At 51.8% G+C, this 16,200-nt stretch overlaps 6 protein-coding genes across 6 annotated transcripts; 3 read left to right on the top strand and 3 right to left on the bottom strand.

Annotated features, from left to right (window-relative positions):
• Positions 1–428: 428 nt before the first annotated feature.
• Positions 429–2,282, top strand: Z519_04728 (uncharacterized protein; the record flags this gene model as incomplete). The annotated part of the gene is made up of 1 exon (XM_016762473.1): positions 429–2,282. The coding sequence occupies one exon, from the start codon at positions 429–431 to the stop codon at positions 2,280–2,282; it is 1,854 nt and encodes a 617-aa protein (XP_016621420.1).
• Positions 2,283–2,654: 372 nt separating this feature from the next.
• Z519_04729 (uncharacterized protein) lies at positions 2,655–6,097 on the top strand (the record flags this gene model as incomplete). The annotated part of the gene is made up of 2 exons (XM_016762474.1): positions 2,655–2,842; positions 2,896–6,097. 2 exons carry the CDS (start codon positions 2,655–2,657, stop codon positions 6,095–6,097), a joined length of 3,390 nt encoding a protein of 1,129 aa, XP_016621421.1.
• A 1,284-nt stretch (positions 6,098–7,381) lies between these two features.
• Positions 7,382–8,923, bottom strand: Z519_04730 (eukaryotic translation initiation factor 2 subunit gamma; the record flags this gene model as incomplete). The annotated part of the gene is made up of 1 exon (XM_016762475.1): positions 7,382–8,923. The coding sequence occupies one exon, from the start codon at positions 8,921–8,923 to the stop codon at positions 7,382–7,384; it is 1,542 nt and encodes a 513-aa protein (XP_016621422.1).
• Positions 8,924–9,630: 707 nt separating this feature from the next.
• Z519_04731 (uncharacterized protein) lies at positions 9,631–10,598 on the bottom strand (the record flags this gene model as incomplete). Its single annotated transcript, XM_016762476.1, has 2 exons — positions 9,631–10,356; positions 10,419–10,598. The coding sequence occupies 2 exons, from the start codon at positions 10,596–10,598 to the stop codon at positions 9,631–9,633; spliced, it is 906 nt and encodes a 301-aa protein (XP_016621423.1).
• A 329-nt stretch (positions 10,599–10,927) lies between these two features.
• Positions 10,928–12,244, top strand: Z519_04732 (uncharacterized protein; the record flags this gene model as incomplete). The annotated part of the gene is made up of 1 exon (XM_016762477.1): positions 10,928–12,244. One exon carries the CDS (start codon positions 10,928–10,930, stop codon positions 12,242–12,244), a length of 1,317 nt encoding a protein of 438 aa, XP_016621424.1.
• A 466-nt stretch (positions 12,245–12,710) lies between these two features.
• Z519_04733 (uncharacterized protein) lies at positions 12,711–16,098 on the bottom strand (the record flags this gene model as incomplete). Its single annotated transcript, XM_016762478.1, has 5 exons — positions 12,711–12,862; positions 12,913–12,996; positions 13,050–13,096; positions 13,151–15,513; positions 15,568–16,098. 5 exons carry the CDS (start codon positions 16,096–16,098, stop codon positions 12,711–12,713), a joined length of 3,177 nt encoding a protein of 1,058 aa, XP_016621425.1.
• Between the last annotated feature and the right edge of the window lie 102 nt (positions 16,099–16,200).

Genomic DNA, 16,200 nt, shown 5'->3' on the forward strand with positions numbered 1-16,200 from the left:
GCAGCAATATCCTGAGCAACGAGTTGCTGCGAACATTCTTCGGAAGGCGAAGGGGCCGACTGGTGGGATCGCAGACACAGAACGAGTCCCGCAGGTTGTCGCGCTTGCTGGCATGAGCAGTCTCCCCATAGTATGAGAGAGTCTCAGTCATGGATTCTATAGTGTACAGAATGCAGAAGAAGCCTTACAGAAGTGAAGCAGAGGCAGAATCAGGAGGTATGGCGACCCCCTTGACATGTTGAGTTGTCAACCAATCATATTGGCTCTGATCGGCCCACCGAGACCGTTACCGCTTTTGGTGTTAGCGTGCCAACCATTCCGAAGTTTAACCTACCAGCACCTTTTCCTTGTTCTAAACAGCGCGAATCTTTCAGCCTCGCAACCCAAAACAACGACACATCAAAATTCCATAAGCTAGGGTGCGGACCATGTCAGACGCTCAGTCCCGCAAACGCTCGAGGTCCGCTGATGGCGCGAAATCCGAGAGCGAGTCCTCTGACGATGACTTCGGGCCGGCTTTGCCATCGTCGGTCCCCCCGAAAAAGAAACGCAAGCTCCCATATGAATCTCTCTACGTGGATGCCTTACCGAAAAGTCTGAGGTATTCGAAGTCATTGATGCACAAGGATCAGCTGTTGGCCGTGACAGTTGCTCCGTCGCCCGCTGATTTCGTCATTACCACTTCCGTCGATGGGGTAGTCAAATTCTGGAAGAAAGTTGCAACGGGGATCGAGTTTGCCAAAGAGTACCGGGCACATGAAGGACGTATAGTGAGCTCCTCAGTCAGCGTCGATGGCGCTTTCTTCGCCACAGCCGGGGATGAGTATGACAGCAGCATCAAGATTTTCGACGTCATTACCTTCGATCTACTTTCTATTTTAAGCCTTGAGAGTCCAGCTTCTTGTATATGTTGGGTGCATCGGAGAGGAGCTTCGCCGATACTAGCTGTCGCTCTAGGCAAGGAGATACATATTTACGATGACCCCGGCAACTCACAGACACCTGTGCAAACTTTGTCTTCCCTCCACAGAGCGCTGGTTGTGGCTATGGCGTACAACCCAGCCTTTGACTGCGTCGTGTCTGCTGACTCAACCGGCATGATTGAATATTGGCAACCAGGCGACAACTTTGAAAAGCCGGATAGTGTTTTCAAAATGAAGTCAGCAACAAATCTGTTTGACTTCAAAAAGGCGAAATCTGCCCCCTGCTGTATTACAATGTCACCTTCGGGCCACCAATTTGCCAGTATATCATTCCCAGATCGGAAGATTCGAGTTTTCGACTTTGCCTCGGGCAAGCTCTATCGGTCATACGACGAATCGCTCGAGACCATCACCTCGATGCAACAAGCCGGGACTGCGCTCCAGAAGCTCGACGAGGTTGAGTTTGGACGAAGGATGGCAGTTGAGCGCGAACTTGACAACCCCACCATCAGGTCAAGAATCAACATTGTCTTTGATGAATCAGGCCATTTCATCGCATACGGTTCACTCCTGGGGATCAAGGTGATCAATACCCTCACCAATCGAGTGATGAAAGCGTATGGCAAGGATGAACCGTTTCGAGCCCTGAACGTGGCCTTGTATCAGGGAGCTCCTCAGAAGAAAGAGGTGGTGACGGTGTCGATGGCTGCCAGCGCAAATCCCCTGCTCAGCGAAGCCGAGGCTAGAGACCCTATGCTGTTTGCGACGGCATATGGCAAAGTACGGTTTTACATGTTCACCAATGACGAAGAGATTAGCAAATCGACCCGCGATGTGCAAAATGAGAAGCCCCGAGTCATTTCGGCCAAGAAAAAGGAAGAAAGGCAGGCTCAGTCAGGCACATCTGCCGTCCTGCATACCACCTGTGGCGATATCCATATCAGATTGTTTCCGGACAAGGCTCCCAAAGCTGTGGAGAACTTTGTCACGCATGCAAGGAACGGCTACTACAACAACACGATCTTCCACCGAGTAATCAGAAAATTCATGATCCAGGGTGGGGACCCACTGGGCGATGGCACTGGTGGTGAGAGCATCTGGGGAAAAGAATTCGAAGATGAGTTTTCCGATCTCAAGCACGACAAGCCATATACGGTGAGTATGGCTAATGCCGGGCCAAACACAAATGGGTCACAGTTCTTCATCACCACCGAGAAAACCCCTTGGTTGGACAATAAGCACACCATCTTTGGACGGGCATACAAAGGGCTGGATGTGATTCATCAGATTGAAAACGCAAAGGTCCGAAAGGAGAAGCCAGAAGAAGACATTAAGATAGTTAATATCTCGATCAGTTAGGGATCGCAGGAAGAACGCGGCCGGCTATCGATGGTTGAGAATCTAACTGTTGCTTCCACCGATAGACGTTGAATTCAAAGTGAAGGCAAGGTGGATTCAGCCTGTAGCCTTACCAGCTACACAGCAGAAATGGACTATTCATAATAACGTGGCCTTTTATCGAACAAACGTGTTTTGCCCTACAGTCGGCCTGACTGGGCATAGTGGGCTAATTGGGACATGGATCCAGCCGCGTCTTTTCATCACCCGACCATCTTCTCCGCACTTTCACTCGCTCCTCACATTGCGATTCGCGAAACTTTTTACTGCTTTACCCACCGGGACATAACTGTCGCGTCCTTGATTGCGCACGGAAGGACAATTCTCGCTGCCATGGTCAAATTGCGTGTTGCCGCGAGGATTCTCTCGGAAGACGACTACCTCAAAAGTCTTCAAGGATCTACCAATTTACCCGTCAAAGGCGAGAAGCGGCTGGTTGTGGTTGTGCGAGAGCCATACAAATGGCAGATTGGAACTCTGGCCCTCGAGGTGCAGAGAGCGTACCAAAGCTGCTACCAACAGTATGCCCTCTGCCCGCTTGGTTGTTGCGCGACAGGGTCTGACTCGAGATCAGGGAGCTCCCGACCATCAAGTACCTCAAGGACAACGCAGACGACTGCGATCTAGACCCTCGAGCATACGTGTCGGATCTCCTCCTCGACGAAGGCAAGGCTCAAATCGATGCATGCGACCAGCGCGTCACCATCAAGGTCATCCTCGAGCAAGGTCGGACCCTGCGAGAAGGATCTGTCGCAATTGGTAGTCAGTTGGACGACCCTGAATATCGAATCCAACTCGAGAAGATCTCACGTCCGCCCGTGCCCACCTTCCCGAGTCTTCCTTCCTCGCTGGGCAAACGTCCATCTCCTATCGGTGGCGAATACCTCTCCACGGCGAACGCGAGCAAGAGACCCCGACAAGTCGAGATACCAGAGACACAAAGAGAAGATCAAGCTCCAATCTCATCGATTGAGCGTGACGACGTCCAAGGGTCACTTGAGTTGGTGGCGGGCACACAGTTTACAAATCCGGATCAAGAGCTGGGACGGCAGCAGACACTCCTCAGGCCTAAACAGGAGTCTCCTAGACTGCGGAGATTACTGCACGATGTCTCTCCTGCGCGGATTGACGAGCTTGAGGAATTATCAGAACAGCCTCCAACCTTTGGGTCAAACAAGAGACCGAGGAACAGGCCGGTATATCCACCAGACTCTCGTGAATCGCGTCCGCCAAATGGTCTCCTCTCATCAAGCGATTCATTTGGGCAGCTGCAGAAGCGCTTACAAGGACCTATTACACCCCCTTCAGAAACGTCAAGAAGACTTTCGACTTCTGCGAACCTGCAATGTCGAGGTACAGAAGAGACGGCAAAATCTGCTGCCCAGTCAGCATCAGCATCGGCTAGCAAGTTCAAGAGACGTGAGACATATCCCGAGTCGGATATTGATGATTCTCAAATGTCGCCACGCTCGCGACAAGCACAACTGAGTAATCGAAACTCAAAGGGCCGATTGTCGCACATTGAGGACCTACAGTCTCCCCGGGAACAGGGAGAAGGCGATAAGTGGCTCAGCATCAGCCAAGCAATGGATGTTCTGGATGATGAATCTGTGTTCGAGGACGTCCGCCCCAGTGTTCAATCCGTGCCAGCGCCGGAGCCCGTCTCGGGCAAACCGAATACAGAGCCAAATGACGAAATTGAAAACAGTATCTATGAAGACGCCGACACGGGATACGACCAGCATTCAGGCCTGGTAGATCCGACGGCGTCCAAATATCCAGAAAGCAAGGGGGCCGCGGAATCTCAGCAAGTAAATGGCGAAGACAAAGAAAACGAACCGTCGCATGCGATGTATAATACGCCCAGCCAGGACATCGTAAAGGGCATGCTTTCTGAAGGTGCTGCATCGAGGACGCAGGGCAACATTCACGATGCAAAGTCGGCAGGCTGGGCAAAGGATGATAACCCTCTTGAGGCTAGACCGGAGGCGAAGAGGTCTCGGAAACGGAAGTCGGATACCTTCAGTATGAATTCAAGCCGGCGAAGTTCTGTACAGGGACCCGCCCAGTCTGTTGGAGACAACGTAGATAAGCAAGCTGAGAAAGCGCCGAAGCCTGGCAAGAAAGCCAAGGCATCGCAGACGACGACATCCGCTCGTGACAGTCCTGGAGAGCAATTGTCGCAGAATCTTCGAGAATCGACGGGGACTCGAACGTCCTTGGATGCTCCGAACAAGAAACTCACGAGGGCACAAAAGAAAGCTGCGGTCACAACACCTGCAAGAAGAAGGATACCAGGGAAAGATTCCGAGGGACCCGATTCTGTGATGTCACGTTCCACAGCGTCCAAGAAAGATGTATCGCTCACGACGCCTACGGAGCGGATCAAGAACCAAAAGTTGCCCGAGAAGCCAGCATTGCCGATGACAGATTCAGAGATGCGTGGAGCCGACTCTTCTCCCAGTATCGTTCTTCGAGCTTCGCGTCAGGACGATGAGAATGCCAATGAATTAATGAAGCCTCTTCCGAACTGGAACTCTGGGCCGGGTGTAGCTGACAAGCCGGGTTCTTCAGTCATGAGTAAAGCAGCTGGGATCGATGCTGATAAACAAACCGACTCTGGAAAGAGTCCACACTTTGGTCTAGGCTTGACTCCCGAAGAGATCAAGACCATGGAAAGCCGCAAAGGCATGACCAAAGAACAGTATGAAGCGGAGAAGAAGCGGAAGCAACAGGAGGCGAAGAAGAAGGCTGAATCACAGAAGTGGCAAGAAATGGCCGCTAAGATGAAGCCCATCCCCGACGTGTCAACAAACAAAACCCCAAGGCCGCAACACCTCGAAACCCCTGAACCGCATCCTGCCATGCCACTGGCGAAGAACACGGCTTCTAAGAATCACTCTGTGGAGGATAATTCATGGATTCTTAAGAGAACAAAAGCAGACGTGACTACTGAGACTAAAGAAGCGGAACACGAGCCAAGAAGACCTAGCGCAGGGAAGGCAAACTCCTCACTGCGCGAGTCCTCCGGCACGAGCTTTTCGCATGTTCAAATTCCCGATTCGAGAGTGCCACCGAAAACGCCTGCAAAGGCACGAGCAAAAAGCCCTTCCGTAAAGCCATCCACGGTCAGCAAGACGCCTAAATCAAGTGTCCAGCCACAATCGACAGAGAAAGCATCATCGACAAACTCTTCTGTGGCTAGGAAATCCACACCAGCACCGATCGCGGAGACCGAGTTATTATCGAAAGAAGGAAAGGCAGCAGCAGCCAAAACCCCTCAACCGAGAAAACCGACGTTAGAAACGGCTAAGCGCCTAGTCGATCTCCATGAGGTGGTCCGCAGTGCAAACAAATCAGCCAGCAAGGCTACAACGGACAGTCTGCTTTCTCGCGTGAACGCGGCGAAACAGAGACAGAAGCCACTGATCTTTAATATTGACGACGATGACGAGGAGAGTGACGACAGTGAAGAGGATGACGAAGAGGAGGTCAAGGTTGTAGCCGCTCGAAAGATAGGTCAGCAACATGAGAACAACAACACGAAAGAGAACAATGACAATGGCAATGATAGTGACGACGATGACTCCTCATCCTCGTCCTCATCGCCATCGTCATCATCGTCATCGGACGGAGATGCGAAGGACGAGAAGAGCATCAACGACGGGAACAGAGCGAGCCAAACGAAGGGGGAAATACTCGGTCGATCTGCCCCGAGTCTTCGAGACAAGAGTGGCCAGTCGGATGACGACGAGAGCGACAGTGACAGCGAGTGACAGCGGTAGTGAGGAAGACGATGCTGAGGATGGTGAATTGCATGCTTGGCCTTACTGGTGTTCGTGTTGGTGTCGGTGTTGGCGCTGGGGCTCCTGGTGCAAGTTTCGCTCGCAAAAAGTCAGGCTGGAACTGGAACTGGAACTGGAACAGGATTGGAGACTAAAACTGGATACTTGTCTGTTACGTACCCTTCGTTGGATGAATCGAATGAGACAGATGGCGAGACGGTGGAGCCGAGCCGAGCTGGAAATGTCGATTCCGTTCTCTCCCACGCCTAGTGATCGAATGAGTTTCTGCTCTGACATACTAACTGGCTAGTTGGTTAGTTTCTAGCATAACGCTGTCTATCTGTACTATCTGATGTCCTTTTCTCTCTTTTCTCTCTCTCGTGTCCCTCGTCACTAGTCATTGCTTTTCAAAGTTCAGGTCATAACCAGGTAATCAATTCTATCCACTGGTTTGAGAGGATCTCCAAGTCCCCTTCCCAGTCCCCTTCCTGTTCGAACATGCCATTCCCATCCGACAGCTCCCACTCCACTCACTGGGTTGTTCGTCTTGAGCGAAGCAGATGGTTGAACTCTTGCCAGCTAACCTGCTCGCGGCCGTGGCTGTTCTTCACCTCATGCCGATGCCGATGTTCTCTTTTCCTCGTTCCTAGTCCAATGCCAACAGGAGGCTAAGGGATCTCAAGTCAGCGCGTGTTTTGCTTGCCTTGACCTAGTGATGTCTTTGGACTTGGAACTTGGCTGCTGTTTTGCCAGGAGGACATTGTGGTGGGCTGGAACTGTGGGCTGAAAACAGGCTCCGTTTTATGGGTAAAAAAAAGCTGGTGACGACTGGGTTCATTTCTTTCATTCTTCATCAATCTCTTCATCGTGCAGGGGTTTCTTCACGTCACCTCCATCATTTGCTTTCCCCGACTCTCGACAACCTGTCGCTTCATCATAGAAGATATCTGGCCCACGTCGCCGGCAAGACGGACCTTGATAAGGTCCAACGTCTCAGAGTATACAGATTCTCTGCCTCCGGAAAGTGTCGTTTTGGGTTTCATAACGATTTGGCGATCGTTGTGCCATGTCAGTCACATCACCGCCATCGCCATCGCCATCATGTCGATTTGATTCGTTGGGCCTGGATCGAGCCTCACTGGCTACAGTCTGGCTCTTCCCCCAGATTTGAAGGGTTGCTTGTCTCTCTTGACACCCTCCTCCTCTTCCTCCTCTCTTGCCTTCGTCGCACGTCTCGTCTCTCCTATGGCGATAGTCTCACCTCAAAGTCTCATCCTAAGAAGACTCGGGTTCGATCGTGTTCCCTGCCACAATATTTGCCCACCCAATCAATCGCCAATGCTTCTCGATTCTCCTACTCAGCGCAATCTTCTCTCCAATCGCCGTACAAGCTGGGTTTGTGAGGGTCAACTTGGCCGCGTCCGCCTTGACACCCATGACCTTTGCGCCCGTCGCCGTAGACCCAATATTCACCATCAATACTTCGTTCTTCGCGAGTTTGGCCACCTTCGCTTGCTTGCCATCCGCCGTTTTGACACCCAACAGACGCCGGAGCAAGAAGTAGTTAACCTCAAGTTCCATGTATATCTCCGGGAGTTGCCCCTTCAAGCCCAGGACGTGACCAACGAGACGGTCGGCTCTGCAAAGGGTTGGATCCACGCGCGTGCCTACGCCGATGAGTCCTCCTGGCACGGCAAATTTCAGATCGTTGTGTTCGGCGAATAAGCTCACCACACGGGACATGATGGGGCGGCAGACGGTCTGACCTGTTGCATCTTTCGTGATGATCCCCGGGCGGATCTCGATTTCGTCGCCGAGCTTGAGCACACCAGTGAGGATGGAACCGCCGGCAACACCGCCCTTGAGATCCTCGATCTCAGCGCCGGGCTTGTTGACGTCGAATGATCGAATGACGATCATATGTGGTGCCGCGCTGAAGTTTCGCACAGGGACGGGGATTTTGGTGACCAGGTACTCATTGATGGCGTCAATGTTGTATTTCAACTGCGCGGAAATGGGGATGATCGGTGACCCATCCGCAACGGTGCCCTTGATGAACTTCAGAATTGATTCGTAATGTGCTTGTGCCCCCTCTTCCCTCATCAGGTCGACCTTGTTCTGTAGGATGATGATATGGTTGAGTTTCATGATCTCGATCGCGGCGAGATGTTCCGAAGTCTGTGGTTGGGGACAGCTTTCGTTTCCTGCTATTAGAAGCAAGGCAGCATCCATGACTGCGGCGCCGGACAACATGGTACTCATCAGAATATCGTGTCCGGGGCAATCGACAAAGGAAACATGGCGAAGGAGTCGGTATGTGCCACCACATCCTTCTCTTTCACAAGGCGGGTCGATTTCCTTTTCAGACTTGTAGGATTTGTAGCAGGTCGGTCTCGGACACTCTGGGTTGTCGCATTTGTAGATTTTCGCGTTGGCATATCCCAATTTGATGGTGATATTTCGTTCTAATTCATTTTTGAATCGGACAGTTTGGACCCCGGAGATAGCCTTGACGACGGTTGATTTTCCGTGAGCCACGTGGCCTATTGTGCCGATGTTGATGGTGGCTTGTCTTGCAATAATCTCGGGCGAGAGAGGAGTGAGTTTCGAGACGTCGAGGTCTTTAGGGTCGGGTTGTTCGGGCAAGACAGGGCGAGGGACTTGCGGATCCGGAACCGCTGCCGAGGTGCCCTTTTTCAGGGCTGATTTAGGTGGCTGATTTGTCTCTTCAATTTCGTCGACGTCGTTCTCATCGCCGGGAGGTGTGCCAGGTTGAGAAAACTCGTCGTCAGATGGCAAGTCACCGTTGGTAGCCATGATTGCAGGTGGTGCAGAAAGCCGGGCGGGGGTCTGAAGCCTCTACTGGGAACCTGGAGCAGATAACTCGTTAACACAAAGCCGTTCTCGATGTCTGTGTGATGATGGACTCTTTTATCTTCGCACGAATATTTCTTGAGGCGAAGGATGTGACTCAGTCGATGTTGCGGGGTGATTCAAGGACGAAATCCTAACAAAATTCAGTTCCTGATGCCAAGATTAGTGAGTCCCGGATTGGGAAACCAATGACGCCGCCCTACTATACAGGGTACTCACCCTCGGCTCACTTTCTGTGTAGGTATACAAGTACAATTGAAGTAGTCCCGGTAGATTTTGCACGTGCCGGCTATGGAGAAGCATCAACCGCCATATATCACCACCCATCCTACAAGCATTATAATACATATGACAATGGTCTGTTCAGGCGGCAATATCCCCCTGCATCAATGCCTGAGCCGCGTACATATCTTTTTTCCTTCCTGCTGTGGGCCCTGCGTCTCGTGGTGGCTGCTCACAGGTTTCCTGCTAAGAGGTGTTCGCGCGAGTTCGTCATTCGGGCGGACAACGATTCGGACTGTTTCACTGTCGTAGCCACTCGGAAGCAGCAGGGCTCAATGAGCGGCAGCTCGTCAGCCTGGACTCTTCATCGAGTGCATAGGTGCCTCAAAACCATCTAGTGTGTCCGGCACAGATTTTGAGGATTCTGGTCATTCCCTTTCCCCACCAAATATCTTGTCGAACAAGCCTCTCGTCTGGGCCTTCCGCTGTAAATTTTCCAGAAACCGACCCTTCTCTTCGTGCGTAGCACGAGGCAGGCCTGCTTGCTTCCTGCGACGACCTTCTTCTATTAGAATCTTTTGAAGCTCCCTTTCGTCCTGGAATACTTCGTCGCCGATCAATTCTCGTCTTAACCGCAATTTGATGTCTTTCTTTGTTTCTTTCTTCTCCTGCTGTGTGATTTTGTGGCCCTTGCGGTCTCGTCTGCGCTGGCGTAATTCCGATGTTGTGGCCTTGTTGACCAGCTCCTTCCTTTCTGCTCTGGAGAGTTGGTAAAAATCCTTTACAGGCTGGTTGGGTTGTTCTCGGATGACGGTAGCCTGCACAGGCGCCCAGAGTCTCCTCATCGTGTGCATATGTCGCGTTTGTTGTTGGACTTGAGCTTGTTTCTGCGTCCGCATCTGCACCTGCTCTGGGGCCAGCTCCTTGACGTCCTCCTGGGCCTGTTCATGGATCTGTTCAGCTGCGGCAGCGGCAAAGCGTCGGCGCTCTTCTTCTTGATGAGCTACAATGCCATCATACTCGAGAGGATTGAGCTTTTTCCATGTCCTCAGAAATTCCAGCGCATCGACCCGATTCGGTATGTACGTAGTCCCGTCGGGGCGATCCTCGGCTCTGCTTTTCGGTTCCATCTCCATGGTCACGAAGGGTGAGAGCTAGTTTGCGACCATCAATTAGTGACTGCACTCCCATAGAATAACTCCAGTATGGGACTTACTGGAAAGTCTTTCGTGTCGGGCATGTTGTAATGTACAGTCTTCCGCCAGTCAATCATATAACGGCCGTATTCGGTGTGAGCGCCCATTGATCCAGTTCGGTTTCCCCGGTAGAATCCACGGCCAACCTGCTTGGTGGTGAAGCGCAGGCGGGCGCATAGTTGAGGCGAAGGCTTGACCATGGTGACTGATGGAGGGTCCAGGCGCCCCTCGCTTTCTCTGTGGCTATAAGCTCATGGACTCCCTGCAACACTGGAGTGCGATGAAGAACAAAATCTGAGAAACCGAGTGTCGTTTGGGGACGAGTGTCATGCTGCCCTAACGCTCCTCCTCCGACTATGGCGGCCGCTTATTGGTCGTCATTTTTCTATTCAACTTTCTGGCATCACTCGCACTCACTGACACTCTGCACTCTGTACATGGCTACGGTTCGTTATTGACTCACGGTGCAGCCACCTCTTTGTACACCAGTATCCCCGTATGCTCCTTGATCTTCCTGTCGACCATGTGAATGCCTCCCCCCGAAACGAATCCGCTGCACATCTACCGCGCCTGCCTGCGAGAATGCTCCTACCTCCCACTTCCGCAATGTCGGGCATACATGAGAAAATTTACCATCGACGGGTTCCGTCGCTGGATACCGCCCAAGGATTGCGTGGGTAGATCTTGCAGCAAAGCCCACTCTGCCGGTGGCCGACATCTTGCACCTGAAAAAGTGACTCGATTGCTCCACCAGGCGAGGAAATTGGCCTCAATCCTCCGACATGCGAACCAAGGATACATTGTCCCACTGGAGAACGTCTTGCGTATGGCCTACGGAAGAAAAGGACCCAGGAAGTATGAACTTCTTGCACAATTCCTAAACCCAGCACTCCCAGCCTCTGAAGGCGGAGCGAGACTCTTGAGAGACAAAATGGGCCAAAACATCCCGACAGTGGCAGATGCCATCTCTCTCCCTAGCTCTGATCTAGGTGGAGATGAATTGCTGGCGGCCGACGTGGAGGAGGAGGATGAGATCCCCAAGGTCACCACGGAAGAGGACACATTATACCCTTCTTTATTTCCTACCATCACCACCACACAGGGCGGCACCTCTGGGCCGTGTACCGAACACCCAACGTCAAACACCTCCGTTCCCGCCGCCCCTCGCCCGCCGCGGAAACCTGATTCTCCGAAGGAGGAAAAATGGAAGCTCGATCTTCCTCCGCGTCTCCTAGCGCTGATTGCATCTCAAGCGAGCGAACAGGTCTACTTCGCGCGCGTCGGCGCCCATCTAAAAGTCAAGTCAAGATTCAACCCACCACAGACAACCATATGGGGAACGCCACTGCCGCAATCACGGTACAAGAATCTGCGCATAAAATGGTACAATCACAACATTAAAGCCGTGCTTCCTCCCTTGCCGGAAGACGAGTATCGAGAGCTCCACGACCTAGTAAGCGGGAAGAAGGAGATGAAGAAGCCTCTTATTATTCCGCGACGGAGGACGCCAGCGCCGGTCTCGGTCGAGGACACAGCACAGAGTCTACTCGAGCGTCAATCCTGTTTGATATTGGAAGGGCCTCAACCCGGCCCGCGCCTCAAGGATTGGCGGAGTGGTCGTCCCCACGAGATCACGCCGCGACTGCTTCGAAGATTACTTTCCCGCGTCGTACTGAAGCAGACCCCACTCGTCAAGACTGCGACACCCGCCACAAAGGCAGCTGCGGGGGAACTTGGATTAGTCTTCTACTGGGACGACGGTATTTCGGTGGACGAGATGGGGAAGAGTGAGCAGAAGATGTCGAAATCCTTGGGAGACAGGCAGGCCAGCCTTTTGTTTGGGTGACGAGGGAAATGAACTGGTAGCTAGGAAACGCCCATGTCAAAACAACTGCAGTACGTCGGCGACATTCATATTGGAAACGGCTTTTTCTACATCCTCTATTCGGCTGAAGAGGACGGTCCGGATTGATAGGTTGAAGAATTGGACAAAGATGGCGGCAAGAAACGGGAGGGTCTGGATACACCTGGATTGGCGAGAGGCGAAAGTATGCCGCACCGGAACTGGCAAACTAAGGTTCAACAGGAGACTGTATCAGCTCGCCTCACTCCCGCTAGCCAAACTTGGTTCACATAATCCTGTACCGTGTGTGACCCAGATACTCCCGTGAATTCAGCGCGACACCTGTACCCTTCTTTTCCGACCCCTATCCCTGCCCATTTCCACCTTTACAAATTGTCGTTTGCCGGCCGTCTTGTACTTCCTTTCCAGCCACACAGCGAGCCCAGATCTCCGGTCACCGCTCTTTTTTTTATGGCGGCGCTCCTCCTAGCAGAGCGCTCAGTGCAATGTACCACGTCAGGGATGCTCCACCATCGATCCAGCCCATGTCAAAATTAGGCTGGGTGAAGAAATTGTACGCTGCTGTCGGATTAATGATCGCCAAATTCGCATATACAATACCTGAGCATCGTCAGGACCACGCGCCGCTAGAAAGTCCAGGTTACGCTCACCTTTCCAGCCACCAGTAATGTCTGTAGCCTGACGAACTGCACCGTCCGCAAAGTATGTGATCCATTCCTCTGTTACGAATTGCTCTGTCAAGGCCTGGTTAGTCTAGGGCGCGGCTTCGATCGCAGGAAGCTTTTACCAGTCCGAGTCAACGTGGAGAAAGGCATAAGCGGAATCATGTGGATGCTGCAAGACATCAGTAACTTGGCCTGCGAAAACTGAAGAATACGGGTGACATACCCCTGAATGTAGCTTAGATCAGCGCCAAAATAGGTGACATGATCTGCTTTGTTCTCAAACAAAATGCCGGTGACTTTGTTGCCAATAAAAGGCGCTGGCTGATTGGTGTTGTTCGATGTCATTAGGAAATAGTTCTGCAGACTCCGTGCTAGGACAGAAAGCATCAGATTACCACGAGCTTCCATGGAGGCATCGCCAATTGTTTTGCCCCACATCTTTAGCCCGTATGCAAACATGGCATCCTCAGAAGAGGATTCTTCATCCTTGCCGTCGCCAGATTCAAAAAGCCCTTTAGCCCAAGAATGACCATGATACCAATCAAAGGATCGGAAAACCGGGAAATACTGGTCCAGAAAACTGGGGTTGGAGACATCGCGAACCAAGGCGTTCACATAGTCCTTATTCTGGTTGAGCCACGCAGGGTCGAGGTAGCCAATGACAGCAGCGGCGTGGAGGAAGTAGCCATAGTGAAAATGATGGTCATTGTAGTACGAATTGCCAAAGTCTGCACCAGGGTCGCCTGTGACATAGCTGGCTGATGACACGAGACCCTTCCAGTCTGTGTCGTAGATTAGCGGGTACTGCTGCCGATTATTTGTGAAAACCTCAAAGCAACTTTCGAGCTCTAGTAATGCGGCGTTTGCCAGAGCTTGCTGGTTCGTGAGATCATGCATAGTGTAAACAAGCTGCGCGAATTTGCTCAGAGCTTTTCCACTGTAATACATGCTATTGAGGTTCGTTTGGGCCGACATATTTTGAGAGGCTTCAGTTGGAGAAATGTTTTGAATGACGGAAAGCGCTGCGGGAGAGAGGGAAATCGTGCCTTGGAAGTCCGTGGGATGTCCTGGTCGCCAGGGCGCAAATCCAAGTGAGACTGGGAGATTGTCCTCCTTCAATACCCAGTAGTCACCCACAACAGCTGTCGCATTGCCTTTGGTCGTGGTGGCTAGTTGTATGCCTGTCACATTACTTTTGGTATTGAAGTCAAATGACTCACAGTGATGAGGCAGGGCAAACATGAGGAGAGTCGTGTTGCTCGAACAAGCGCCCCCTTTGGACCACGATAAGCTGTACTGAGCAGTCGTATTCTGTGCAAAGCCGGCAATATGTCCAGCGGTTGGATAAGCACCCGCCGCCTCATCATAGATTGACTCAAATTGGTCGTCAGGGAGCTTCGCAATTTGTATATCGCCGTACCAATTCGGCAAGCCTCGGAGTAGCGTACTCGAGACGAGCTGAAAGTTGGGGGTGAATCCATTGGCCGGCGTAGCATATATCAGCCACACTTTTCCGTCTTCTAAAGTAACCTTGTATTTGAATATGCCTGGTTTCGGTTCACCCGCTGCGGCAACACTGCGGAAAAAGATGCTGCTTTGTATCGCCGGTTGGAGATTGGTATATTGCCCAGTGACAAATGCCATACCTTGGACCACTGGCATTGTGAGCACTGAAGGGGAGCCAGCTGATGGCCGAAGATGAATATTTGCCGAAAATGCTAGCAAGGAATCCGCAGTCAGAACTGTGTTTGAACCAAATTCAACGGCAGATAGGATCAGTGACTGAATGCCAATCCCATTGATGTAATATGAGGCTGGTCCGCCTGGGATAGCAGTATTGTTCGGCCCAAAAACCTTCTGGCTATTTTCAAGATGAGATATAGCCATTCCCCAACTCAAGGCATTACCGGCCCCCTTGCTCCAAGTTAGTGAGTAGGGCATCACAAAGCTGGGGGAACCTTGGGAACCCAGCACGAAGTTTTGGTAGAATTTGTTTGTCTCGACGGGGCCGTAAATATCAACAATCCCAAGCCGCGAAACCGGATGGCCACCTCTTTGTTCGATGTTGTTGGGAGGTTGCCCCAGGGCAACGGGCTGAAAAATATCCTGTCCAGAGCAGGCCATGCTCTCGTAGCAGGTCGGATTAGTCGTGGGGAGAATTGAGATCGAGCCGAGAGCAGTAGTCAGGGTCGTTTCAACCGTTCCAGTCACTATTGTCGACGCAGTCAACGTGGTCTCGACGAGTGCTGTTCCAGTTGTAGTAAACACCGTTGTGCCTGCTGATGATGTTGCTACAACGGACCCATCGGCAGTAATAGTGGTGTTGAGGACTGTGACGGCAGTTATAATCGCGGTCGTCTCAACGACAACGGTTGTTACAGTCTGCGTAGTCGAGAAGCTTTCGAAAGTTGCCAGTGGCAATGTGATGGTCTCAGTCACTGTACTTGTCGAACTAAATGCTGTTGAATTCCCAAAAAGAGCAGTGCCGTTCAGGGGCTCTAATGTGGGTGAGGCGACAGTTTGGATACTGGTGGGAAAGGGCTGTACAGGAGGATTCCCTTCGGTTTCAAGCGTCGTGATTAAAGACTGGATTTATTAGTGACCTAAAATATTGAGGATAGTAGTGATAAGAAAACCTACTCCAGTTGTGTCTGGGAAGCTTTGGCTTGCGGATGTCACTGTTGGAACTTGCGAAGATGGTAAGGCGGTGATGGTGATGGTTTGGACACTCAGCTGTGGATCGGCAAAGGTGATAGCAGATGAATAGCTTTGTGATTCAGTGTCTCCGTCAGAGGCAACCAACATATCCTTGGAATATGGGCCAGCGTCTGAATCTGTGCTAACATCACTAACAGTTCCTGCCGGCGGGGGAGTAAGTAGATCAGCTATCGCCCACGTGGCACCTGGAACCACGATCGACCTCGGCGAAGAGGTTATGGGGCTACTGCCATCGGGATGCAAAGTGGGTTGAAGGTCGTCAGTGATAAGGGCTGCATCAGCACCTGGATAATTGGAAGACGGTGTTAGTAATTCTGCAATGTAGAGATCTTGATCGCCGCGACCGCATTCAGGATCCAAATATCTTGACGGACCGTAAAACCGACGAACGGGCGAGGCTGAAGCAAACAGCACCTGCAATATCGTTAGCAGGTGACCCCATTTAGTAGGCATGGCGGCAGAGGGGAGAATAAGTTGTATTCGTCTTCTCAATGGGTCAGCCCGCATCCCAGAACAAAACGCACGCCAAAGTGCAAAGGTATTGTCGAGGACGGG

The sequence above is a fragment of the Cladophialophora bantiana genome (assembly GCF_000835475.1).
Source record: "Cladophialophora bantiana CBS 173.52 unplaced genomic scaffold supercont1.6, whole genome shotgun sequence".
In the NCBI taxonomy this organism is placed as follows: domain Eukaryota; kingdom Fungi; phylum Ascomycota; class Eurotiomycetes; order Chaetothyriales; family Herpotrichiellaceae; genus Cladophialophora; species Cladophialophora bantiana.